Source organism: Aspergillus costaricaensis (assembly GCF_003184835.1).
Source record: "Aspergillus costaricaensis CBS 115574 unplaced genomic scaffold BO79scaffold_12, whole genome shotgun sequence".
Lineage (NCBI taxonomy): Eukaryota > Fungi > Ascomycota > Eurotiomycetes > Eurotiales > Aspergillaceae > Aspergillus > Aspergillus costaricensis.
In genome coordinates, this window is record NW_020291812.1 from 91193 (window position 1) to 117590 (window position 26398).

General features: G+C 50.7%; 9 protein-coding genes across 9 annotated transcripts; 4 read left to right on the forward strand and 5 right to left on the reverse strand.

Moving 5' to 3' along the window:
- Positions 1-783: 783 nt before the first annotated feature.
- On the reverse strand, positions 784-4481 carry BO79DRAFT_286779 (PLP-dependent transferase). Its single transcript, XM_025688506.1, has 5 exons — positions 3434-4481; positions 2256-2884; positions 1628-2192; positions 1247-1574; positions 784-1192 (listed from the first exon to the last, which is right to left on the reverse strand). The coding sequence occupies exons 1-5, from the start codon at positions 4453-4455 to the stop codon at positions 824-826; spliced, it is 2913 nt and encodes a 970-aa protein (XP_025540586.1). The 5' UTR covers positions 4456-4481; the 3' UTR covers positions 784-823.
- Positions 4482-5775: 1294 nt separating this feature from the next.
- Positions 5776-6894, reverse strand: BO79DRAFT_253854 (intradiol ring-cleavage dioxygenase; the record flags this gene model as incomplete). Its single annotated transcript, XM_025686021.1, has 1 exon — positions 5776-6894. The coding sequence occupies one exon, from the start codon at positions 6892-6894 to the stop codon at positions 5776-5778; it is 1119 nt and encodes a 372-aa protein (XP_025540587.1).
- A 4040-nt stretch (positions 6895-10934) lies between these two features.
- BO79DRAFT_171207 (15-hydroxyprostaglandin dehydrogenase) lies at positions 10935-12061 on the reverse strand. Its single transcript, XM_025679560.1, has 4 exons — positions 11991-12061; positions 11696-11928; positions 11339-11616; positions 10935-11273 (listed from the first exon to the last, which is right to left on the reverse strand). Exons 1-4 carry the CDS (start codon positions 12046-12048, stop codon positions 10970-10972), a joined length of 873 nt encoding a protein of 290 aa, XP_025540588.1. The 5' UTR covers positions 12049-12061; the 3' UTR covers positions 10935-10969.
- Positions 12062-12306: 245 nt separating this feature from the next.
- Positions 12307-14637, reverse strand: BO79DRAFT_263299 (fungal specific transcription factor domain-containing protein; the record flags this gene model as incomplete). The annotated part of the gene is made up of 8 exons (XM_025686662.1): positions 12307-12793; positions 12841-12999; positions 13053-13233; positions 13278-13464; positions 13511-13577; positions 13623-14411; positions 14468-14535; positions 14605-14637. The coding sequence occupies 8 exons, from the start codon at positions 14635-14637 to the stop codon at positions 12307-12309; spliced, it is 1971 nt and encodes a 656-aa protein (XP_025540589.1).
- Positions 14638-15094: 457 nt separating this feature from the next.
- Positions 15095-16351, reverse strand: BO79DRAFT_263303 (CaiB/BaiF CoA transferase family protein; the record flags this gene model as incomplete). The annotated part of the gene is made up of 1 exon (XM_025686663.1): positions 15095-16351. One exon carries the CDS (start codon positions 16349-16351, stop codon positions 15095-15097), a length of 1257 nt encoding a protein of 418 aa, XP_025540590.1.
- A 2066-nt stretch (positions 16352-18417) lies between these two features.
- BO79DRAFT_263306 (MCT family MFS transporter) lies at positions 18418-19930 on the forward strand (the record flags this gene model as incomplete). Its single annotated transcript, XM_025686664.1, has 5 exons — positions 18418-18579; positions 18635-19222; positions 19273-19368; positions 19426-19710; positions 19765-19930. Exons 1-5 carry the CDS (start codon positions 18455-18457, stop codon positions 19928-19930), a joined length of 1260 nt encoding a protein of 419 aa, XP_025540591.1. The 5' UTR covers positions 18418-18454.
- A 497-nt stretch (positions 19931-20427) lies between these two features.
- Positions 20428-21768, forward strand: BO79DRAFT_144999 (aromatic ring-hydroxylating oxygenase subunit alpha; the record flags this gene model as incomplete). Its single annotated transcript, XM_025678410.1, has 3 exons — positions 20428-21230; positions 21281-21506; positions 21565-21768. The coding sequence occupies 3 exons, from the start codon at positions 20428-20430 to the stop codon at positions 21766-21768; spliced, it is 1233 nt and encodes a 410-aa protein (XP_025540592.1).
- A 672-nt stretch (positions 21769-22440) lies between these two features.
- On the forward strand, positions 22441-24451 carry BO79DRAFT_227363 (terpenoid synthase; the record flags this gene model as incomplete). The annotated part of the gene is made up of 6 exons (XM_025683872.1): positions 22441-22473; positions 22524-22634; positions 22694-23046; positions 23097-23267; positions 23308-23598; positions 23647-24451. 6 exons carry the CDS (start codon positions 22441-22443, stop codon positions 24449-24451), a joined length of 1764 nt encoding a protein of 587 aa, XP_025540593.1.
- A 610-nt stretch (positions 24452-25061) lies between these two features.
- BO79DRAFT_244705 (UbiA family prenyltransferase) lies at positions 25062-26215 on the forward strand (the record flags this gene model as incomplete). The annotated part of the gene is made up of 2 exons (XM_025685405.1): positions 25062-25234; positions 25286-26215. Exons 1-2 carry the CDS (start codon positions 25103-25105, stop codon positions 26213-26215), a joined length of 1062 nt encoding a protein of 353 aa, XP_025540594.1. The 5' UTR covers positions 25062-25102.
- Positions 26216-26398: the final 183 nt, after the last annotated feature.

The following is a 26398-nucleotide window of genomic DNA, read 5'->3' on the forward strand; positions in this document are numbered from 1 at the left end:
CGCGTTTTCTAGATTCCACGCAATTTTCTCCTTTACCGTCACAGCCTTTATTCCCCGATGGAGCAAAACTTAGAAAAAAACTAAATACTTAATTAAGATGCCAATTGAACATGCCCCGCTCACAACGGTAGACGCAATTAGAAGTATTCGCCGATGGGCTTAATGCTGTATTCCAGAATGTATGTGAGCCACGTATGCACCTACTCGGACTCGACCTGCAGGAAAGAGAATATATATTATTAGCAGTATTCGACTGAAACTGCATTCCGTAGTTTCGGACATTTCGAAAACACCTGCCAGGACGTACTATGTTGCACTTGCTTTGATTACAGTGATGTACCATGTCGTCGGTGGTTGATTTCTACGAACATCTGAGACATGGTATTATGCGCCTCGAAAAAAGAGTAACTGAGCGTGGCGCACTCACATTCGCGACACCGAACCGCTAATAAACATGATACTAGTACCGACTTGGAGGCCTGTGCTCTATCTACTAGTACGCCGACCGAGGTCGCAATGTTTGCGCCCAGTGTACCGCATGCCGAAGAGTTCGAAACAAAGATGTCGCAGTGGACGGTTGTGTATAGGCATCAGTGCAGGTCAACTGACCCTGTTAATGGTTTATTCCTATTCGAATATCACCAAAGTCTTGATCAAACAAAATTGGCCGCGTATGCAATATTGAACATAAATCTATCACTGACTATGAATGCGCTGTGATGGCCATGATACCAGAACAGTTTCCGATTGTGTTTAATTTCATTATTATACTTGTGATCATCACTCATACATTCATCACTCATACAGGCCAACCCCGCTGCCATCAGCTCAACCCCGGCCACGCCGACTCGAACCCCGTGTCGAACCCCAGCGACCAATTCTCATCGAGGAAAGGCCACTGCCACATCTCCGCCTCCACATCCGCCCATTCACCACTACCACCGCTACTTCCACTGCCGCCTGGCGCTGTTAGCTCAGCCACCGACATGCGTCGCACTCCAACTCCCTCCGAAGATACTCCTGGGCGCCGCCGTGAAGCAGGCGCTGTTTCAGGTCGCGAGACACGAATGTCGCCGTATTCATCAAGGGTACCAGCCAGGGTGAGATGCTCCGGACGGGAAACGCCCGTAGGGCCTTGGGCCGTGGTTCGGGCAGTTTCATAAAACCGGTTGGCTTCTTGGAGGGTTCGCCACTATCACCTGTTAGTCTCACGGTATACAAGACCGAAGGTATAAGAGAAGCTTACCCAGCTCATTCCCACGTCCCAGAACCGACACAGTCGCTCCAGATACTCCAGATTCATCTTCTTCTCTTCCTGCGCGCGCGCCAATCCCCCCGGGTACCGGCCTGGACAGACAGTCCCATACATGTTGATATGGGCGGCGACGAAGACGCTGAACCCTGCGTAAGGGGTGATGACAGGAGTAGCGCAGGCCTCAAGAGCAGTGAGTATAGCGCCGATGTGCTGGGCTGTCGTGAAGAGGTGGTCAATGGCTTCGTCGTCGGCAGGATCGTGATGGTCGATGAATGATTTGGGGGTGGAGAGGAAGCGGTCGCGATAGAGAAACAGAATACTATCGCTGTCAGTAATTACCTCATCGAACATCATGTTGTTTAATGAACACACCTCATAAAATATACCAGGTTGATATAGGCGAACAACTCCCCCGACCCCAAGGCCACATGCGCCTGCGCATTGGTCTCGGGATACCGCACCGTCGCATCCTGAAGCCCCCTCCACTCGTCCAGCTCAGCTTTGAGCATCTCCCACGCGCGGAGAGACAACCCTGCTGATCCTTGCGCCCGACCGCGACGGCTCTCATTAGCGAATCGGAGTATGCGAACGAATATGTCAAACCCCCGTGTGACGATAGTCAATCCTCGATCGATGGATAGATTCAGTGCCAGAGAGGATGAGCGGTTCATGTCCGCCGGCATTAAGCGCGGTGTGGCTTTCCCAAAGGTGAAATCGGAATCGCTGATGGGGAGGGGCACGGAGATCTGGCGGAAGGAGAGGGCAAAGTGTTGGCGGGCGCCGGAGCTGAGCTCGCAGTCCTGCGCGAAGCAGCACCAGTAGGTGCGGACCAGCTGTTCGTAGGTGATGCGATGAGCGGGCAGGTCAAGAAGGGGTTGTTGTTCCATGGTGTCATCGGCGGTCTTGAGGAGGGATTGGATCATGTAGGTGGCCATGCCTGGTTCGGTCCATATTGGTTAGTGATGGTCGGGTTGAAGGGGTAAGTTGAGTGGGACAGTACCGCTGCACATCCATGCGCGATAAGGCCGACCAGACCCCCATTCATACAGCGAGATCATGACAAGGGATTGTGCAAGATAGAGGGAGGGAGCTTCGAAGGCGCGATGGGCCAGCTGAGAGCGCGCATACTCGGCGTAGGTTTCAGGAGCAGCCAGGGCGGCGTCGGGCATGAAGCGGGCGCATAGAGAAAGTAGAGCTGAAAGAAAAACGGGTTCAACCGCGGAGGCATTGTGGGAGAGATCGGCGATCAGCGAGGGATAGTGAAGGAAGTTGACGACGGGGAATTTCTTGCGATAGATGTCGCATGCTGCGATGAGAGTGGCCGGAGCGATGGCAGCGATGGGGTTGGCGGAATGAGAAGGAGTGGGCGTAGGAGCAGGCGAGCTGGCTGTGGGAGTGGTCGCGGTGGTCCTCGTTGTGTCTGTCGCTGTTTTTGTCCCTGTTCCTATCCCTGATGCTGAACCTGAACCTGAACCTGAACCGGTTCTTCTGATGCTGGCTCTGCGAGGGGTTCGGGGCGTACGCACACCGGGAGAGCGCGGATCGGTCAGGACGCAAGAATCGCGATTGAGGCGGTGGCAGCGACGGCAGGGAGGATGGCCATCGTGGATGCACTTGACCTTGGATTGTCTAGTAAGTGAGCAATTAATCAAAATTATTGGACAGTATGGGTTGGAATGGAATGGAATGGAAGTGAGGGAGCTTAGCTTACCGACAGCTGTCGCAGGAAATGGACAGGCGCATTGTTGCAAACCACCTCAAAGCCGACACGGGAATAAAGTGAGATGGAATTGGCCAGAATTGAGGGGCGGGAATTGTGTGAGGGGCACGTGAGGGGTATCAAGATTATATTCCCGACGGTCGGGAATAATCCAAGGAATATCGGGAATAATGAGGGGAAATGCCCTATTCTTTGTCACGGAAATTGCAGCAAGTGGATTCCATCAAGTAATTTCTCCAACAATCTGGCCCGGCCATTTTGTCTCTCCCTGTTTATTTTTAATTAGGGTTCCATTTAAATCTTCCGATTGACTCATGGAGATCTCATTAGTTCATCATATTAAACTCTGTCTGTCACTGTCTCTGTCTCTCTATTAGATAGCTCGGGTATTATTATCATGACATTAAGAATGAAGCAAACCCAACTATGCCTGATGGATTGCCTGCAGCCACTGACACAGTTTATCCACCGCCATCTCATCCGTAGCCCAAGCTGTCACAATGCGAATCACCGTGCCAGTTTCACGCTTGTCCCACTCGTAGAACCGAATGCGCTCCGCCAGCCGATGCAGCATCGCATCCGGTACCACGACAAACACCTGGTTGGTTTCTGTGTCGGCCGCCAGCTCCCATCCCATGCGCTCAAACTGCGCCGAAATGCGCCGTGCCATGGCATTGGCATGTCTGGCCAGCTCAAAATACAATCCATCCCGAAACAACTCGGCAAACTGCACACCCATGACGCGAGACTTGCCCAGCAAGGCTCCGCGCTGTTTGATATTAAATTCAAACCCTTCGGCCAGACTTCTGCGCACCACGACCGCCTCGCCCAGCAAGGCGCCCATCTTCGTGCCACCGATCCAGAATATGTCCGTGTAATCGACCATATCGCGCAGGGTGAGGTCATTCATCTCGGCGCTCAGCGCCACCCCCAATCGCGCTCCGTCCACATGCAGCAGTAAATCCCGCCGTCGACACGTCTCCGACAGCCGCTGCAGCTCACTCCGCGTGTAGATCGTGCCCACCTCCGTCGCATTGGAGATGTACACCAGCCGCGGCTTGGCCATGTGCGGGAAGAAGGTATTGCGGTCCAAGACCCGTTCGAGATTTTCAGGGGTCATTTTCCCCCGGACCCCAGGCACGGGGATAACTTTGTGGCCGGTGGCTTCGATGGCTCCAGCTTCTTTGTCCAGAATGTGTCCGGTTTCTACAGCCAGCACGGCTTCATATGGCCGCAGACAGCTGGCAATAGAGATGAGATTGGCGGCCGTTCCACTGGGGACAAAGTGAATGGCGACTTCATCGTCGGTGGCTTGTATTTGAGAGTAGATTAATTGACGAGCTTCGTGTGTGTATTCATCGGTGCCGTATCCGGTTTGTTGTGTGGCGTTGGTGAGCAGGAGGGACTGCAGTAGGCGTGGATGAGCACCCTCGCTGTAGTCATCCAGGAAGCTGTATGGTTGGGTGAGTTTGACGATCATTGTGTGTCAACCCTGTTGAAGGTTTTATTAGATATATGGAGATGTAAGAAGAAAAAGAAGGAAAAAGAAAAAGTCGGGAATTGAGTTTTGGGAGGGAAGCTTTATGAGGAGAAAATGTGTGAGGGGAAATGGATGTCATTTCCGCTCGGGAATGGTTCGGGAATGTGAGTCATGTCAGGATGAAGCCAGAATTTGACAAAGAGAAATAAGATGGTCGGATCCATTATGTGGGCCGATTCTAAACTTATCTGTGACAGCTAGATAACCAGACAGATGTACGCTAGATAGATTGTTGGTGGCGATGATGGTGAAGCCTGTCTAATCTCTCTATTGGGGTTATGGTCACCATAACCCTCACCAGATCCCGTACAATTCCTCGTATAGTTCTATCAAATCCCAAGATCAAGTGGCCGGCAACGCCGGGTTCTGGGCTTATTGATCGACCGAATCCCTGCTTAGCTGCCGCGGGCGATCAGATCTCCTCGGGAATATGTACGAGCACCGGTTTCGACAACGCTTCTGCAAGGCGTATCTCTACAACGACCATAGAGGCAGTCACCGTATCATGTCAGAAGATAGTCGTGTATACAGATAGGATCTGAAAATGTATACTATTGTAATTGACTGATTGAAGCCGAATACTATAGATCGATATATTATATACTAGTGCTACTACTTGAATAACTTGGTATCACTCCAGGCTGCATCGTCTGATATATCCTATTTCCGCCATTTATTTGCACTCCCACACCGACCATTTCAGGAACCATGTGATGCAGACAACCCTCAAGAATGTACATAGAGTTTCTTTACCTCCAATGCAGCATCTAATGATACCATCGTGTTCTTACAGCAAACCCGACGCAGCAAAGCAGCCGATCGGACTGCACTCACTCACCGGAGAAGCTGCTTCTGTCTAGTCCACAGTCAAGAACGATGTCACCAACGGTGAACTGGTTGACAATTCATAGAACAGGCAAGGATGCCGCATGCCAAGACGAGACACATTCCCTGATTCAATCCTTCCACAAGATGATTGTTCAACCGAATCGAGCAAAGCCCGCGATAAACGGGAATACATCGGAATTTATCAATCCCGGATTCCCGATGCGGCTAGACCCTCGGAACTCCCCGCTTAGTCATTAGTGCTTACGAATCGGTCAGTTTCCGAAGGGGCAGCTGTATCCAATCAACTGTGTGATATTCGTGAGCTATCAAGTAGCACCGTCAGGTACATTATCTAGTCTAAATATACAAAACTATCCACCTATTATTCATCAATTTTTCGTTCCTTTCTCCTTGTCGGCACTCCACCTGCGTTTAAGCAGAAGCAGAAGCGGAAGCGGAAGCGGACGCAGAGGAGGTGGGGAGACCACCGTCAACAGCGTCCGGGTCACCATCGCAGGTACCGCAGACAGACTCGCCGCCACTGGCAGTGTACACGTTGGTCCAGTAGGGGTAGTGGATGGCCGAGGTGTTGACGGCAACAGTGAGGTAGGCGAACAGACCGTCCTCGAGGGAGTCACCCAGGTAGACGTAGTTCAGGAAGGGGTCGGTGTCGGCGTTCTCGGTCTCCACGGTGACCACGCGGTCGTCTGCGTTGGTAGTGATGGGGATCGAGTTGGTATTGTAAGGGTAGGTGGACTCGACCTTGCTGATCATGTCCTGGTCCCAGAAGATCTGGCCAATGTGGGGGATGGAGCCACCCGCCAGAGTGTTGTTGGGCAGCAGAGTAGCGCCCCAGTGCACAATGTTGTGGTAGTGGGTGGTGCGGTCAGCGTAGTGACCGGGGAACAGGGTGTTGAAGGTCACCACACCGTCCTCATCGGTCTGCTGCACACCACGGAGGAAGGTGCGGTTGTAGTTGGCCAGGTCGTTGGAGTTACCGTTGCCATCAGCCACCAGGCCAGAGTAGACACCAGTGGCGTTGCAGCCCCAGATCTCGGTGTAGATGCCAGTGAGGGGCTGGCAGGTCTCGACGTCAATGAATTGCTGCTCGACGGTGACAGGAATACCCGGCTCGTTCTCACGGATGTCGCCGCGGATGTGCTCGCCAGGGATCCAGTAGGGTCCGGTTTCACCCTCAGCGCTGGGTCCGAGGAGGCAGATCTTCTTGTCGTCGTTGAAGACCTCGGTCTCGGGGGTGCTGGAGGAGATGGGACGAGTGGACAGGTGCGACTTGTTCAGCACCTCAGCGGTGTCGCCACGGGCCTGCAGCTGACGGCGATGCATATCGACCACAGCGCGGCGACGGGCCTCGGCGCGGGCGTGAAGGCCGCTGGCCTCCAGGCTGGCCTCACACTTCTGCAGACCGTGGGCCACACTGCGCTTGAAGGAGCGCTGTTGAAGGGCCTCACGTTCCTCATGGTGACCCGGGTGGGCGGTGGCCAGGAGGGCATTGCCGACGACGGCCAAGTTAAGGACGTTCTTGATTTGCATGTTGAATCCGGGAGAAGTGTTGCAGAGATGCTTGACAATGTGAGGATGTTTGCGATGCGAGTGGGAGACTGAAGAGGTATTTGGGAGGGTATGTCCAAGGGGTTTATATAGCTATCTTGGAGTGAGCTCGCGATCCCGATTTCTCTCCGGTACAATCAATATCACGCTGTGGTGGATAATAGTTTATTCGGCATCCTTGTCTCGATGCGACTGAAATTCTCATGCAGCCGATCCGATACAGGTACCTGTGGTGCACCGAGGGATGATCGTCCTGCAAACAAGGTTGATCACTTGGCATCAGTGTTGCAACCGATGGCGAGCTTGGCTCATGGTCCTCAGGTGTCTCCCTTGGGTCTCAATGAGGTCGTGGCCAATATACTCCGAAGGATGGAGCTGATGGAGACTGGATTATCTGGACTGTGATAGGCTGCACAAGCAACAGAGATATCAGCCATGTAGAAAAACATACTGAGTGAGCTGGCCAGACCGTCAATGGCAGAAGGTCATCGTGCCGGAGCGGCCGCTGTGAATGGCTGTGATGTAAACCTCCCACAATAGGATCCTTCCACCCACACTCTCCACAGTCTGGGCATTGTGGGTTGAGTGGATGAATTGATGGCGACTATCGTTCCAGGTTATCATAACCTAAGCTTCTGCAGAAATTCGGAGTGACGAAGGATGCTGGGAATAGTAACCAGGGTGCCGGATGTGGAAGGCGTATAGACTTCAGGTTAATGGTGCCAAGCCGCGATGGAGATGCCAAGCCAGCGTGCGGAAATCGGATTCGACGAGAGAGAGCGCGGACGAAAGACCATCCCGAAACTAATTCGCTGGGAAGTGCTGATCACGACGATCGGGGGCCATCCGACACGAACAATAATGCATTGTCTCTCACTGGCTGGCGGAGGACGTCCTGCAGACTCCGGCGGGCCGAATGACCTTTCCGGATAGTACTCAGAAGTTGTAATCCGTTAATGGACACTGGGAGATCGGCCGGCTCTACTATGGGAAGAGTCCACTCGGTTCGGCCCACCGTGAGCAGAGTACACCATCTCTCCTTCACATGCCCCATCGGAATGGTCTCATTGGAAGGTTAATTCCATCCCTGACCCCGATATGTCGCAGTAAATCCATCCCACTCCTTACTCTTCCCAGTCGGTGACTTACAGCATAGCCTTCGAGTCTCGAGATTAAGCCTACACATCTCTCGACAGAAGGAGGGGATATCCTCCCGAAAAAAAAAAAACAAACGGTTGCACCCGACGGAGTCGTCAATTAAGTTGACCCAACCGGGATAAACTAGCTGGCCACTGCTGCAGACAGCTTATTAGAGCTGCATAAGTCTGCTTGGCGATGCTGCAAGCCGCGCAGGATGAGGACCTCGAACGTCCAGATAGATTGAAGTCGGATTAGAATTTAACCCCAGACGGCGTTCCTTCGGGAAGGCCGCAGATCCACCATTCACCTTCCACATCCAGACCCGACGCGTCGTCAGCATCGTCCCTTCGATAGCGAAGCGACCCTTTGAAATCAGATCTATTTTGAGCATAACTGGCACAGGGCCCAGCGGAAATCTGGACACGGCTCAGGGTCATCGCTTGGAGGGGAGAATACGGGGAATAATCCACTGCCGGCGGGAACGAGAAGACGGGTATGCCACCATGGCGGTGCAGGACAGCGATCGTCAGCAGCGCATCGGTCAATAATAATCCGTTACCGGAGATAAGCCTGATCAGGTAGGTGAAGCCGGGCTCCGTCGGCGGCCTGCATACTCCTCATGTCTAATAGATGAAACTGAACGCCTGCCATTGGGCAATAACCCCCTCATGGGAGCTTTCCCTTGGCACTCCAATGTAACCTCTCGACTTCAAGCATGATGATGAAGGACCGCAGTGGGGTGGTGACCCTATCAATCCCGCACTAAACACCTGCAGGATTCTGGAGTATCATGTTGAGTCACGATTGATAAGCCGGTAACCTTGGGGGGGGGGAGGGGGGATGTCGGTGGAAACCCCCGGATGAGGATTCACCCATTTCGATTTAGCCGTGAGATAAGGAAGAAGTGTCTCAGCTTAAGGAATACGTCTCGAGCCTTTGCCCAGCCCGGCCTGGGACTGGTGAGGAACGCTTCCATTGACTGCCAAGCCAGTACGGCCATTATGAGATGGTTGGTGGGTGTTATTCCCTTCAAGCAACAATGAAGTACATGGTGCTGCAGGAACCGGGAGTGTCCGACGCAACAATACAATGGCTTCCGAGCCCTTTCCAAGCCGAATAGTAAGTTATTGAGTCAATAGGGCCAGCTCGGCGAGGGGCTGGCTGGCACGTTGCTGTTCGAATCTATCGCAACACAGGACTGAGTAGGTAGGCAGGGTCCTCGTCTTATGTTTGGCAGAGACATCGTGGCATGATGCTATGGCCTGATCATAATGAGCTCAGAGTGACTATACTCCTGGGTAAGGTTTTCGTGCAGTGGGGGCTCGAGGACCCATTTAGTAGATTTCATGAGGCAGCGAGCCTGTATTCCGACTTCTCAGCGAAGGCTTTCCACATCATACATGGTCTCTATAACATGTTTATTGGAAGCGTTCAACTGCTACCCTGCGCCAAGCAGTACCGGGTAAATCTTCGGCCACACCTTAGATTCCAAGTGAGGGAGTTGAAGTGGGAAGTAAGCGAGGGGTATTGGGATGGAAAGGGGAGTAATAGTACGCGGTGATAGGTTCGATCAGTCGGATCAGGTGATCCCTTCTGTTCCTGATGCTCTATAGAGCATAAATTATGCTATCATTGTAGTAGAACAATATTCCATGTTGCCCATATTCGACTTAAATTGGACCATATTGGCATCGCAATTCTATACAACATATGAATATTGAGATGCTGCGTTGGATATTGTACTTGAGGAATGGGAAAGATGTGTATCGTGTGCTTAACTTTGGGGACGTCTTGCGGGTTGCTAGACCGATTATGACAACGTGAGAGTGGACATAATCATAAAAGATAGACTTATTTACAATGGTCAGATTTGCAGCTTCATGACACAAACAATCGATTGTAATCTACTATGATGAAACACACGAGTGATTGTGTAGACCCGTAGGTGTATTACGGCTTACTACTAGTCTTGTGTCTAAATATATATTTCGGGCACGAACTTATACTACAACACAACTATCATCCAAATGGCCCCCAAGAGGTGCCTAATATGTAGATAGTAGACAAGTGTAAGTTGTAAAAGGTCCTAGACATGCAGATATGTATTGATGGCTGTATTATTGTTATGTAACTGTCAAAGAATATCGCCCAGTTTAATAAGCCTCCATAAGTTATGAAGCGTAGTATAATAAAGATGTACCCGTTTTCTCATTAAGAGATATATTTGAGTCGTTCCATAATATCCATGGGATATACCTTACTTCTATACTGTTATATAACTAGCAGTAACTATATATTACTCTATATGACTTCCATAATTTTTCAATCACATCTATCTGATACCTCATTACAAATGCCATGGGTTTACTATGATTAGCAATCAATCCATCAATGATCGATAAAATAAACCAGTTGGCACGCTCGGGCTTAGCAGAATTTGTTTTCCTGGCCTAATGGGCAAGCTTTTTGAGGATGGGTTATGTTAAGAGAGTCTCTCTACCGTGCCTCTTTATATGCCGGTAGTTTTGATCATGGAGCGACCCTACAATGCAAAGTTTCAGAAAGCTTTGCCAAATAATTGACCAGAGTTCAATGCTATAGGATGCGTTTATAGTGGAATCTAGATGCTAGTGACTAATCGATCGCATTTGCAGCCGGGGGATTACGTGGAGAGAAGAGTCGTAGTCTGGCCAAATACATCAGGTCAAAAGAGACATGAGTTTAGTATTATTCTGTGTTTGTTGCTAAAATCGGATGGCAGGGACGGAAGAATACTGATCGCAGAAAGCGATGTATAGTAAGCGGATGTGGTATATTTGTTTGAAATGCTGAGATAGCGAGGAATACCCCGGACTGAATACTCTCTTCTTGATGCGATAGGTGTCATTGTCGATTGTATTAACTAAGGGTATAATGATTACAGCTTCGCTTTCCGCTCATTCTTCAACGCTGCGCGGACCGGTTCGATGAAATTAGCCAACATCTCCTTATCCGCACCAGCATACACATTAGATGGCGAGACATTCCACGGCGGGATGACTCTACGACCGTCCGGGCCAGAGCTGGTAATCTCCACCACTGAACCGCCAGAGTATTTGCCCTGCTGGATAAGCTCGAGCATGTACTCTGCCACTTCTGCTGCCGGGACATGTTTCACTCGGTCATAGGATAGATGCTTGCGGACACCAGGGACGGAGTCCCACAGAGGCGTGGGGACAACGCTGGTTGACGTTAGCGCAAGCTCTAGGTAAGTCGGAGACTTGAAGGATATAAGGGGATGGAATACCCTGGACAGATGGAGGTGACTTTCACGCCCTCCAATTGGTCAAGCATGGTCATTGACTTGACGAAGCCCCAGATGGCATGTTTGGATGCGCAGTACAGGGGGCTTCGGATCGAAGCATTTATTCCCGCGATAGAAGAGACCAGGCATACGACACCCTTCTTGTCCTTACCCAGGAGAGCTCGGATGGCCAGTCGAGTAAGCTTGATAGGGTGGTTCACGTTGATGTCGATACACGCGTAGTCGGTCGTTTCCTTGTCTTCCCAGAAACTGGACCATGACTGATTTGAATTCAGTGAGCGAGGAGACCATGAAATATTTAAAGAACCGAGAGATGCTTGGTTAGGAAGAAACACGTACGGGTTCAAAGATGGCAGCTGATGCGACATAGACGTCGGGTACATCGTTCCATTTGTCTTGCGAAAGCTGGATGAGGGCTTGCAACTCGGCCCAGTTACGGACGTCACAGCGCTGGAAAATGACGGCGTCGGAGCTGTCGACAAACTGTTGGGCTTCGGGAATGAGGCGCAGATCGGCGATGATGATTCGGGCGCCTTTGGCAGCGGCCTGGCGGCAGAGCTGCAATCCGATCCCTGAGTGGTGCGTTAGTGTGATGTGGAGAAGGGTTGAAGTGAGGGTTGGATTGGGGCCTCACCGGATCCTCCTCCTGTCACCAGGACGATCTTGTTGTCGACGGGGAAGTCACCAAACATGCCGTAAGATAAGATTAAATTTGAGATGAAGTTGAGGTGATCTGACGAAGAGGGGAAGCCAGGAATTAATACGTGATTAGCCTGGTCTCGGCAGGGAGTGAGCTGACTCGCACGCGGACGATGCTCCACGCCTTGCCCGCTTAGCGCTACCAAACTCTGCCAAGACGATCCTCCCTCGAGCTGAACTTGTTGACTATGTTGGGAAAAGTGCGGTCGCCGCCATTGAGAGTGCAGACTTCTCAAGTGGGACAGATTTCGTCATAAGAATCGGTAGAGAAACTCCAAATTCTGCAGATTTATAGACGGATCGTGGCTGGGAATGACCCCCGAAATGTCGGTATAATCCTCGGCAAAATTGAACAGCCCGTACCAATCACTGGGGGCGCTAATATCACCAGTGGGATATTGCGAGTGCGCCGATTGACAAGGTGCGTCGAGCGTGTGTCCCTCTGGGTTCATATTGAGAGCAGGAAAAGCATCTGGGGTGGCAGGGACAAATTCGCGGGCTTCGGTCTTTGGGGGAGGAGCAGTGGCATCGACCGGTCGCAGAGTACGGGCAGTGCTATCATCCAAGCATCGGAAGAACAGGTTTAATACCCAGTTCTCCAAGTCCCAGGATTTTTGCAGCTCCTGTAGGCTCAGGAGACAAAGTCTGGCTCGGTGTTCCGCCAGTTTACGGCCTGTCCCAGATGAGCGACGGAACTCGATGGTGTGAATGCAGAGGGTTGAGAACGCGTGAGTGATTCTACATGGTCAGCTTAATACCTGTATAGATTATCGACGGAGACTTACAGATGTGGAGGTCCATGTTGGACCAGATTATGCGAGAGCATATCCTCCAACACTCGTGTGCTTTTGGTCGCGGCATCCACGGCTATCTGGCCTTGGCTGTCCAAGATCCCATCCGGTGGATTGAGAAATGACGGTCGGTAAAGCAGGACATAGAGATTTCTAGACATCGACCAGTCAGGGGAGTCAATTCGAGTCAAATGCATGTTGCTTACTGGTATGTCATTTGTAAGAGTCCCGCTAGGAATCTGGCTCGCGGAGTTGTGGCGTTTTCGAGCTTCAGCTCAGGAGGCATATCGGATTCCCAATCCACCAGTTGCTTATGCAACACCGCCCGTGACGTGCCGCTGGATGACGATGATACCGGCGAATAATGGATCGATACAATAGAACGCACTGAAGGGTAAGCAAAGATTCAGAGTCGTGAGGTTCGGACATACATAATTTGGCCAACTTGGCCGTCTCGGCTGGATAACGGAGATCTTCTATGCACTGCACACCAAAAAGACCTTGTCCTCTAGCTACCTCCTCCCGGATATCATCTGGCTCAAGCATGGCGACATCGCAGTCTTCGTCCCGAATGTGCGGCGGAAGCCCCAGTGCTGCGGCGCTTTGCTGGTCTCGGGCCTGGCAACGGTTAGTATTAACACCAATTTTGTGAGAGAAGACATACGTAGAGCGACCACCAAATTCGCTTCCATAGCCCTGCCTCTCGACCGGAACCAAAAGAAAACTTAGACCTGATTGGATTAGCAGGTGACATGGTGCAATAGAGAAATACATACATCAAATGCATGCCGCGCTTTTGAGCCAAGTCAATGGCAATGCCTAGCCAGAATCGAATGTCCCGCTCTTCAGAAGGACCTCCACGCCAGAAGCTCAACAGAAACAATGATTGGATCTTGACCGTCTTGTTAGACTCCCATTCCGCATCATATATCGCCTTTGCTCGGCTGTAGAAAAGGAATTTCGCCCAGTATCGAACGGGAAACTCCGTCTGGGCAAACGCCTCGTCCGTGCAAAGGCTTATGCCAATGAACAGTATAGCCTGGAGGAGCAGGGGCGACAAGCTCCCTTGCGCATAGCCCTCATACACAGCAGCACGATCAAGGATCGGGAAACAGGGATGAAACCAGTCAAAGTACGCCCGCAGAAGAATGGCACATGTCTCCGGCGGGGGGTACAAGAAGGCCCCGTCAGCTCTAAGCTGGTCTTCCTTCTTGGCTTTGTGTGCACGAAAAGCCTCATCTCGCGTATTGAAAGCGTTGAGCTTCTCTGGAATGGGATAGTGAAAGCGAGTCATATGCAGTTCACCACTCCCCTTCTCGGGCGATCGGCGCCCTTCGTCAATGACTACAGTGAGTGGACTCGATTCGCCAAAGAACACCGTCTGGTGGGCACTGGCAGCACCCCCTGACATTGGATGAACATGCGGCTCTCTTTCTTCGTGTTTATCACCCGATGGCGACGTTAAGGAATGGCTTCTTCCTTTCTCCGATGATGTCGGCAATTGGACCGAATTGCCGTCCGTTTGTGACATAGCATGTTGCCGGGCAGTCTTCTTACGGGGATATCTATGCCATGAATCAGTCTACGTCCCACGGCCACATTGAGAATAAGGAAAGCATACTTTCCTCGCTTCGAAACGCCTATCTCGCAGGGCACATCCAACGAGAGACAATTCTGACATGGGCGCATCTGTAGCACATTGCAGCGGATTCGCCGCCGGTTGCAGTGGAGACAAGCCTGTTTGGCTCTGGTTCTCACCTGTCGGTGACCTGAAGTCTCCTGACTGGACATGGTTCTGGAGTTAGTTCCATCTACTATTGAAAGGGAGATCATCCGCAGTGGAGTTCAGAGATGACCAGGGAAGAATGCAAGTAGCCGTAGTCGAGGATAAAAGCGGCTTTATGCTACCTCGGTCTTGGCGAGGATGTCGGCTTTTTGCCTGCTTTCCCGATCCACCTGCTTCGGCGATGGGGATATGGTGCCGATATTCACGGACAAGTCGAACCTGCAACAGTGTGAAATTTTAAGAATTCGTAGCAGTAGCTTGTTTCGGATAAAGATCCAGTTCAAAATCCATGATTCGACCCACTAGCTCTACGTCTGATCAGTATGCAGTCTACGTACCTCTAGCCTTTGAGTGGCAACACCAGCCAGTTCTCTTACGTATTAACAAGGAATCAAAGGTCCAACACTTGTAGGTATATCCAAGTCTACTAGCCCATTTGTACATAGTCTAACTTATCTATCACTATTTCTCCGTACCCTCGTCGAGCCCCAACTCAGCCAGAATCGCCTTGTTATGCTCACCCACTTCAGGGACCGCATCCATGCGCGCCCCATAAGTATCCGCATCACCCATGGTCATTCCAGGAGGCAACAGGGCCGGCACAGTCCCCGCTGGAGTCTCAACATCAGTCCATCGCTGCCGGGCTTTCAGCTGCGGGTGGTTCCAGACACCTTGCATGTCATTGACGCTGGCATTTGCAATCGCCGCTTCATCCAGTCGAGCAATGACCTGCTCCGCAGAAAGCGACGAGAAGACATCGCAGATGATCTTCTTCAGCTCATCTCTGTTCTGCGACCGCAGCGAGTTATTCACAAATCGCTCATCCGTAGCCAAATCAGCTTGACCCAATACAATGTCACAGAACTTGGCCCACTCGCGCTCATTCTGAATCCCTAACATCACCGTCCCATCACCCGTCTCAAACGGCCCATACGGATAAATAGCCGCATGCGAAGCACCAGCAGGTGTCGGACCCGGGGCATTCTCATAGGTGTAGTACATGGGGAATCCCATCCACTCGACCATACTCTCCAACATCGAGATATCAATATTACAACCTCTCTTCGCGGGATCCCTCTCCCGTTGATACAACGCCGCCAGGATATTCGAGTAGGCATAGCTACCGGCGGAAATATCAGCGATGGAAATGCCCACCTTAGCCGGCTCTTTCCCAGTCCCCGTGACGGAGAGCATGCCGGCCTCGCTCTGGATCAACAGATCATAGGCCTTCTTATCGCGATACGGCCCGTCAGGACCATATCCGGAGATATTACACACGATCAACGAAGGATGAGCGGCTTTCAGATCCGCGTAGGATAATCCCAGCCGGGCACTGGCGCCCGGGGCGAGGTTCTGGACGAGGACATCAGCGCGGCTGAGCAGGCGGATTAGCACGCTGTGATCGGACGGCTTTTTGAGGTCCAAGGCGAGACTCTCTTTGGACCGGTTGGTCCAGACGAAGTGGGAGGCTAATCCATTCACGCGGGTGTCGTAGTTGCGAGCAAAGTCGCCAACACCGGGTCGTTCGACTTTGATGACCCGGGCTCCTAGGTCGGCTAATTGGCGGGTACAGAAGGGTGCGGCTATGGCTTGTTCCAGACTGACCACGGTGATGCCGGCCAGGGGACCTGCTTTTTTCGCGGTGTTTGTGGAAGCATGCCGGATGCTTGAGATATTATGGCATGCCGCGCGGACAATGGGACGAGTAGCAGTAGGCATGGTGATAGTTGTGAGATCGATTGGGGTTTTCTTCGTGGGGATAACCCCGGCTTTTTGAGGGCATCCCCGACCGGAGAACATCGCCGACCGTGGGGGCGCGGCTGTTCTGGGGTCGGCTATATGCCCCGGCCTGGCCTCGGTCCACCATTATGATCATGAGGGACTGTGGACTATAAAAGGATGATGGCCATCCTGATAATGCTCGGGGAGAAGGTGTTTATTATATATAATTGGGGGATACTTGTTGTTTTCTCAGACTTGTTACAGTTTTCCTATAATATCTATAACAACAGCTGTTGCTAATTTGCTATTATATCCATTTACTATTAGGGCACACAGTCTGATCTGATCATGTTCTTCTTTTTACTACACCTTTCCAAGTTTGTTCTGCTTGGGTATGACCCTAGGGATAATACTGTTATCTCTCATCCATAATTGATCAGCCACTCGTTCAGTTACTCCTGTCGCCCGGTCGCATTTAAACATATATTAAAAAGCCCGATCGTAGCAAGAATATTGAAAGAGATTATAGATGTTCGCTTATCACACTACTGAGAAGCAGTGGGAAGAAAAATTACTGGAAACACAGCTTATCTCCAAGCACATGATTGGTACATGACTTGAGTAATGATCACCCATATAACTGTGCAGCTGGAACTTGTAAGTCCCAGGCAGCTACATCTATGTAAGTCGACAAGGATGCTCCCTGCCACATATAGCCACGGGGCTGTTCGGCTGAACCCCTGCTAGATACCGCCTGTGGTGATCTTGGACAATGTTCACACCCACGCAAGCACTAAGGAGTCTTTTAGCCTGACTACTGCACCTTGATGCGACCAAATGCCGGGGGATCTCCGTAACGTGCATGTCTGATGACTGTCCCTTTACCAATAGAACTCAAGCATGCTCAACGAAACCAAAGCCTGCACTATTTGTAGACGGGGCTGTCAAGCTTTACATCTGTTCCTGAAGTTGCTCGGTCCAACGGACTAGCTGTCCCATCCGACGGATGAATAATGGCTCTCCATCGGGGAGGATGGCATCCATCCAAGGAACTCGCTTGACGATCATCGGGAAAGCATCAGACCTCTCTGCCGTCTGATTGGCGGGGGTAATGTGCTGTTCACGTCATCAATTTTGCGACGGGGGATAGCCCGATGAATGAGACATGCCTTTTTCATGTCGGTGTGGCAGCTGCAAGCAGACGTTTCGGATACATCCGAAATTCTCCGACAAGAAACCTCCAAGCTACGACCTGAGCAAAGCTGATGCCCAAGTCAATCCTCGATCCGCAATCATCCAGTGCAGACAGAAGGTGACTTTCGATCAGCCTGGAGACTAACCGTTGAGGGAATATTAGTTATTATTGTTTTTATTATCTGCTGTCATTCTTGATCAAGTGTCGCATGCACACGTCCCAATATTGGGCATGTCTCTGCAGTAGTCCATGAAGTTCATTGCTCTGTACTTGGATCCGGCAGTTGGCATCAGAGTTTACAGCACTGTGGGTACCATGTGGGCCGCATAATCCCAATAATGGGTTCGAGAGTCTTCTGGCCAGGGTTCCCTGGTGTGGCTTGCTCACAGACGCTTTGTGGGCTTTGGCTGGTCGCAAACGGAGGGAAATGACCACTGTTCTTCAGCTGAAAACCACCGGTTGCTGTCAATCCAGCCCTAGGATCCACGTCCGATTAATTTACACAGCTCACATTTTACTCCTTTAATCCAAGACTTGCAAGGTCAAATGGGTCAGATCGCACTTGCCTTTGCAATGACACGGCCAACTTCATGCCCAATGCGACAGATGTTCGCATAATTAGCGCGACTTTAGTGAGCAAGATCCTTGTCGCGTGGGCCTTATCGGACATAACGAGAGCCGAAGGCCCGAGACGAAGCTTCTCATCGAAACCCAGATACTTATCTTAGCGCCCGCATTTGTTCGATCGGACTTAGCCAGTCGTAGACCGAATCGCTGTCCGGGACCCTGTGGAGGCTTTTTCCCCCAGAATTTGTCATTCGCCTCATGCATCCCTAAAATAATCGAGAAAGGCTGTGAACATATATTAGAACAATATCTGCTTGGGATTTCTGGGCTAGACAAACATGTCCGAGCCTAAGAACCAGCCGGTAGAGGAGCCAACCATTCCGCCCGAAGAAGGGGTCAAGGGTTGGCTGACAGTAGCTGGAGGCTTTTGCGCCCTATTCTCTTCCTTTGGGTTCCTAAATGCGTATGTATTGACGGGCTAAAGATGTCCCCCATGCTCCGTACTGATCTTATCACAGTATCGGTGTCTTCCAAACAACATACCAGCAGACGTCACTCAAAAACTACGACGCGTCCGACATTTCATGGATTTTCGCCGTGCAGCTGGCCCTCATGTGGGCACCGGGACCACTATGGGGTCGCATAATTGACACTTACGGCCCGATCCCGGTCCTTTGGCCATGCAGCATTCTGTGCGTGTTAGGACTCTGTATGACTAGCCTGGCGCATGAATATTACCAGATCTTTCTTGCGCAAGGCCTCTGCTTTGGCATCGGCGCAGGTGGTGTTTTCACTTCGGCCATGATTTGCGTCGGCCAATGGTTTGTTCGTCGCCGTGGTCTTGCAACTGGCATTGCTGTATCTGGAAGTTCACTTGGGGGTGTTATCTTTCCGATCTTTCTGGACCGGGTCATCAACGACATCGGCTTCTATGGTGCCGTTCGGTATACCGCGCTATTCGTCGGAATCATGCTGGCAGTAGCCTGCCTGCTGGTCCGCAGCCGTCTCCCACGCAAGGAGTGGAACGGTAAAGCAGCGTGGATCGACCTGACTCTGCTGAAGGATACCGCGTTTGGGTTGTACACCGCTGGCGCATTCTTCATTATGTTCGTCAACATTCCGATCGATGACCCTGTTTATTGACTGACAGTGACAGGTGGGGACTCTGGGCTCCGTTCGACTATCTTTCCAGCATGGCGGAGAACGCGGGATTTTCATCGACTCTTGCTCTCTATCTTATTTCCATTATCAAGTAAGGTTGCGCGATGCTTTCTTTCGCAAATCTCAGTGCTGACTCCCAAAAATGTAGTGGTGCCTCCATATTCGGACGTCTCATCCCTCCTCAGTTGGCAGATGTCTTCGGTCACTTCAACGTCCTGACACTCTGCTGCTTCGGCACCGGCGTGTCAATGCTCTGTCTATGGCTTCCTTTCAACTACCACCCTTCTCATGCAGGAATCATCGTGTTCGCGGCGGTCTATGGGTTTGTCAGTGGCGCTGTTGTCTCTCTCATGATGCCATGTGTTGCCAAAGTGGGAGATCTGCAGACCCTGGGCCAGCGGTTCGGAACATTCCAGCTGATCATGTCAGTGAGGTGAGTATCAGTCTTTTTGAGCAAACTTAGTTTCCTGCTTGCTAACTCTGGCAGCTGCCTGACTGGTTTGCCTATCATGGGCGCCATTCTCGAGAAGCAGAACTACACGGATTATTCGGGCTTGCAACTTTTCGGTGCTTGCTGTGGAGTATTAGGGTCTGTTTTGATTGGAGCAGCGACGTTCTTGCTCAGGAAACTGCGGAATACAAGCAAAATGTGAGTTGGGTTAGTGACGGCCGGGCTAGCCGGAAAAAAGAAAAAAGACTCGACACTGGGAAAGAAGAATGGATCTAGCCTAGATACGACTTGAACGACTGATACATATAATAGATAGCACATAATAAACTGGAGCTTAGAACTTACTTAAAGACGTGGATCGGGGAGTGTCAAGGGGTTTGGAACCCCCCATTTGTACCCGAGGGACGATATGTAGCAGCGACCAGTGACCAATGGAGGATTAGCACCCATGGTTTTCTTTCGTCTTCTCTGAGTTGGATGAGAACGGCTGGACAGCAGGTAGATGTGACAGATAAGCCAGTGATCCTTATCCAATGGCTTATCAGTGGTATCCTCGGGCGAGCTCCCAACGCCCCCATTTTTGATGCGACAACGCCGAATCAAGACCCCACTTACCAGCGCTGCTTCGTTATATAGGCACTGTGATGATCCGAGCTCCTCTGAGCCACCCCAACAATTTGCTTCACAATTCCCATCACAATGTGGCGATTACTTGGCCGGTCCTCCAACAACCCAGAGAAAAGCTCTCCACCTCGGAGCCTTCCAGCCTCATGGTATCGCTCTGATGCCATGTATCAGCTGGAGCGGCGAGCCATCTTCTCCAAGCGTTGGATGTTACTCACACATTCCAGTCGACTAACCAAGCCTGGCGACTTTCTTTCCTTTGCCATCTCTAACTTTTCCTTCTTCCTTACTCGCGATCGCGATGGTAACATCAATGGATTCCACAACATTTGTCGACATCGTGCGTACCCGGTTGTCCAAGCTCGATCTGGAACTACCTCCATCCTCAGTTGTAAGTATCACGGCTGGTCCTACGGACTGAAGGGCAACCTATCAAAGGCACCTCGCTTCGAGACCGTATCAAGCTTCGACAAAAGCCAACATGGACTTCTCCCCATCCATGTACATATCGATAAAGCGGGGTTCATCTGGGTGAATTTAGAGGCCGGCGACCCGGAGGTCAAGTGGGACGATGACTTCCAGAAGATCGATGAGCAGCCCCGGATGCAAGACTTTGACTTCGATGGGGAATATACCTTTGACCATTACTGGGAGATGGATGTGGAGGCAAACTGGAAGCTTCTGATCGAGAACTACAATGAATGTTATCACTGCGCGACCTCACATCCACTGATCAATGGAGTGTCGGATCTTCCTCGGTACCGGGTCGAGCCCAAGGCGAGGTATATGGAGCATCATATCTTCAACAAAGACAATATTGATGCGCAGTTCCGGAGGTCAATCACATACTTTTATCCAACCACATCGGTCACAGTCACGTAAGTATGTATCCGCAGGGAAGGGGTCGATGGTAAATTAACACGAGCAGGGAGAAATTCTTTTACATTCAACGCATGATCCCAGTTAGCGCGACGACCAGCAAGATCGAAAACGAAGTATATCGACACCGAGATGCAACGGATGAGGAGTTTGCCAATATCAACGCGTTTTACCGACAAGTCCTAGAGGAAGACAAAGATCTCTGTGTTGGAGCACAGGAAAACTTGAGCGCGGGTGTGTTTATCAATGGCGAGCTTCACCCGGACAAGGAGAAGGTATGTATGAGACACTGACAGAAGAGACGTGAGATTGGGCAGAGCTGACTGTGGGCAGGGGCCCATCCATTTTCAAGAAGATTTGAGAACAATGGTCATGGAGCACCGGCGAAAAGAAGAGGCCCAAGGCGGGGAAGAAATCTGGCCAGCTGTTCCCAAGATGACAGGGGAGATGAGGACTGGGAAGCTGGCAGAGGAGGAGAAGTTCTGTTCTCAGCTGGAAGCGGCGAGCTGCATGGCCAGATCAGAGCTGGCTTGGTAGTGGTTTATCTGAATATATGAAGCAATGACCTTAAAGCGTTCGGAGCATTACCTATCCAAAGGTATTTACATTAAGCATTCAATGCAGTCAGATTGTGTTGAAAGTGAAAACATACCCAACGGTAAAGAGTGGGGGCAGTCCGCCTTATCTAGTAATAATATCAACTACTAAATACTACCATTTCCCTATTTGGGTTCCCCCACTGCAGTCTTATCCAATTTCCTAAGTACTCACACCACAGCTCAATATTGTCGACAAAGGCTAGTCGGTCACTGTTTCATGCGCCGATCAATAACCCAGTTAGCTATACTCCCGTTATGAGGTCAGATTAAGTCACAGCCTCACGCATTACCATCATTCTGGTTTGTCCATTGGATACCCAGTGAAGGCATCTCCAATATGCAATTAACAGCGGGTGGACAATTTCTACGCTATTTGGCATTCATCCAAGTAACCATTTTCAACTCTATTCTGTGTTCCAGTGGGGCAATTAGCATCACAAAACAAACTTTCTCATCCACATGAAGCTTAGACGCAACCGCAACCGGTTTCCATCCGGAAGCTGGTGTAGTGAAACAGGATTCGGCTGAACCTTGCAAAGGGGACTGAACGCCCTTTTCCAGATATATGTTCCATACTCTTAGTGCTCGTCATACGGGAGTGCTAGAGAACATGAAGCAAAATGGGACTCGACTATATTTTCTTGTAAGAGGCGTCTCTACTACCGATCTCCTTGCACATCTGCTAATCATAAGTACGCAAGTAGTCATTGCACTTACACTATCCCTGCGGCATCGGCACTGACGGTGCTCTACTACCCATTCTTCACCGCGCAAGACCGTTGCAAAATATGCATTCTGATTACGGTACTTCGACCGTACCTTGAAGCGAAGGACCTCTTATCTGATTTACCGTGGATTGGCAGATTTCTATCATCGCAACAATCCCATGGGATTCCTACCTGATACGGAGTGCTATCTGGACGTATCCGCCCGACGCAGTAGTCGGTTCCAAGATACTCGATATTCCGGTTGAGGAAGTTTTCTTTTTCGCCATACAAACCTACATCACGAGTGTGACATACTGTATCTTCACCAAGCCGCTTGTGCGACCCATGTACCTTCGGTTGCATCTGGAGAGACGTAGAACAAGAAATGTGGTAGCATTTGTCATTTTCACGTTGATGGGTGGTGGAACAGCGTGCCTGCTGTTGGGACAGCATATGACTTACCTGGGCCTGATCCTGGTCTGGGTCTGTCCAATCCTGATATTCCAGTGGTAAGGTCGGTGTACCCTGAATCTATCGAAATGCTCATGCGAGAATACAGGATACTATCCTATCCTTTTCTTATGGGACTCCCCAGCACACCCACAATCACCGCGATCTGCCTCCCCACACTATACCTCTTGGTTGCAGATTCCCGGGCTATGGAATCTGGGACTTGGAGAATAGAGAGTGGCACCAAATTGGATTGTCAGATTGCCGGTCTAGAATTTGAGTCAGTCAAACACACCTGTGATCGACATCAAGTCTAACAGTAACAGAGAGGCACTCTTTTTTCTGGTCACCAATATGATGATTGTGTTAGGACTAATTGGGATCGATTACGCATATGCGCTCCAAGAATACAAGTCCCTATCACGGCCAGCAGCAGATAAGGGCATCACGCTCAGGACAGCTCTGTCGTTACTATGCAGTCCGCCTTCTATAGACGAATCTCTCATATCTGCATTGTCCCAGGCCGTATATCGTCTGCAGGAGAAGAGTCAGAGCATGTTTCTCGGCAGCGCATTATTCCAGGGTCATCTACGCATTGATCTCATATTCTTGTATTACCCCTCAAACCCATGCGTGGTTCATTCAACTAATATGAATAGGTACTCCTTCTGCCGCGTCATGGATGATCTCATTGACGAAGCTGAAGATGATCAGGAAGCCAAAGTTTGGATCACAGAGTGCAGATACCTCCTAGACTTAAGCCATCGCGGCCGACTACCTCATGACGCTTATCATGCTTCTAAACAAGGGGGGAAATATGAGAGACTGTACCAATCGATCAGCTGCCTTCCTCTCTCCCGCTTAACTGAGAACTTCTTCTATGACTTGCTGAGGGGGTTCGAAATCGACTTGGCATTCGATTCCAAGAAAGGAACTTTCCCGATCAAATCGGACTTTTGCCTTGATCAGTACGCAGGTTTTGTAGCTGGCACGGTGGGTGCACTAGTTCTCGACCTTGTCGTATTCCATCATGGCCATGACTATACGGAAGATGTCCCGCTGTTGAAAGGGGCGGCGAAGAAGATGGGCAAAGCCATGCAGTGTGTCAATATTGCACGTGATATCCATCGCGATGCCACAATTGGCCGAGTATATATTCCTACAACGTGGCTGGACGAAGTAGGCCTTACTCCAGGAGATGTACTGGAGCGTCCTAATATCCTCATCATGTATGGCCTGCAGGAGAGAATGCTGCAGAAAGCAGACAGATATTATCAGGTCAGCCGAGGGGCAATTGAAGAGCTACCTCGCGGTGTAAGAGGGCCACTTCGGGCAACCGTGGAGAGCTACATGGATATTGGACGACTGCTGAGGGAGCAGAAAGGCACAAGCCTGGCGCGAGCGTCGAAGATGAGGGTACCTTTGATGCGACGGCTAAAAGTTGGTTGGCTGGCAATGTTGTAAACACTCTATGATACATTGTGCGCTACACATTTTTCCCACAAAGCACTGCTTCAATCAGGTCGAATAAGTGATCAATCTTGTCAGGCATCAGGACGCAACGCTAGTGCTGACACTGTTGTTCTATTGCCACCTCCCGCCTATCGGCTCGAATGACCACTTTTGCCGTCAAGACCTTGGCCTTTTGCAGCAGACGGCGCAGGCAACTGAGTCCGAGGATTCAACTGATTTCACTGGTGAATATTATCTGACAGCATGAAAAAGCCACCTCGGCGCTATGTTCCGCCCGTCTGACAAGACCATGTGTGGCGTTATTCAGCTGTGCAACGGTTCAGCTACAACCCGTATGAAGAGGGCGCCATCGGCAAGGATAACCAAAACCTCGTCGTTTTGCTTAAATTGGTATCATACACCAGCTCGTCGGCTTTGGTCGTAGGTTTAGCTGATGATCGAGACAGCCAGCCACTGCAAAAATTTCGCAGACAGGAGCTGAAAGGTAAACTCTGAGGCTATTGTAGTGCCGACTCCAATCTTGACATGAATTGATTCCAGGTATATAAGGGTGCGACGCATCCGAGACTGGTCCTTCCCCAAGATACCCTTCAGATATCAACGCAGACATCTCTCTGCTGTGGAAACGGACCAAAGTCTGAAATGCAGAAAAAAATGGATCTTGTTGGTTTTTCTCGCTTCTACGAGATTTGCACTTCTTTACTTGGCGCTGCAAGTGCTTCACTTAAATGCGATGTCGTAAAGACAAGACAGAGCGATACAAGAGTTTATAATGTGAGTGATCTTTAGTATGCTCACGATTCCAGAAAGCTCACAGCTGTATAGAAAGCATGGTACTGGAGAGACCTAGCTCTGACTATCTGGCTGTTCACTGCGGACGACTTTGCAACATTTGTCATTCCTGAAACAGCATTCGGAATCTGCGCTGCTCTGTCCGGGCCTCTTCTGACAGATGTTAACACTCCGCACTTACTCTCAGTCGTTTGTCGGATACCCATGGTCATGCTATGGAACTGGCTAAACCTGTTCGTGTTCAATCTGGCGAATCAAAGGCACCCGGACTCCGTGGCAGAAGACAAAATCAACCGACCCTGGAGACCACTGCCCGCAGGTCGGATCAGCATCCTACAGACTCGCCAGCTACTCTTGCTCACGATCCCAGTTGTTCTCGGACTCAGCGTCTACCTCGGTGCATGGGAGGAGACTGCTCTTCTTTACACCTTGAACTGGGTATACAATGACCTGGGCGGTGGTGACAACGGCTTCATCCTACGGAATGTCCTTCTAGCCCTCGCATTCAGTCAATACAACAAGGGATCACTGCGTGTCGCGACCGGAACCGGATTTGACCTACTCCCTCGAGCATGGCGGTGGATCTGGCTCACCAGTGCCGTGATCGGCACGACGATGCATATACAAGACGTCAAGGACGTGGAAGGGGACCGTGCCAAGAACCGCCGTACAATGCCCATTGTGTTGGGTGACGGGCCGGCCCGGTGGTCCGTTGCGATTCCTGTTGCGATCTGGTCCGTTGTTTGTCCTGCTTTCTGGGAGCTGGACGTGCCCGGGTATATTCTCCCGGTTGCGTTGGGAATAGCTATTGCTGGGAGGATCCTATTCCTTCGGGAAGGAGTTGCCGATAAGCGCACGTGGAAGATGTGGACGGCGTGGACGGCGATGATTTGGATGCTTCCTTTGTTCAAGAATCCTAGTGTTCTTGTCAGGTTTGGTAGAAGTCTGCGATGGATGATGTGAGGCATAGATTAAGTCATGTATGTCTGCAAGGGTTTCACTTGCAGGCAGTTGTCATCTTCCTTACTTGGCAGTTATTCAAGAATGTTGGATATTACTATAGCGAAATACATTAAAGAGGTTAAAGTTGTAGAGAGACGATCCAACTATTCCATATTCTGAATATCCTAATCCACTTCGTCTTGT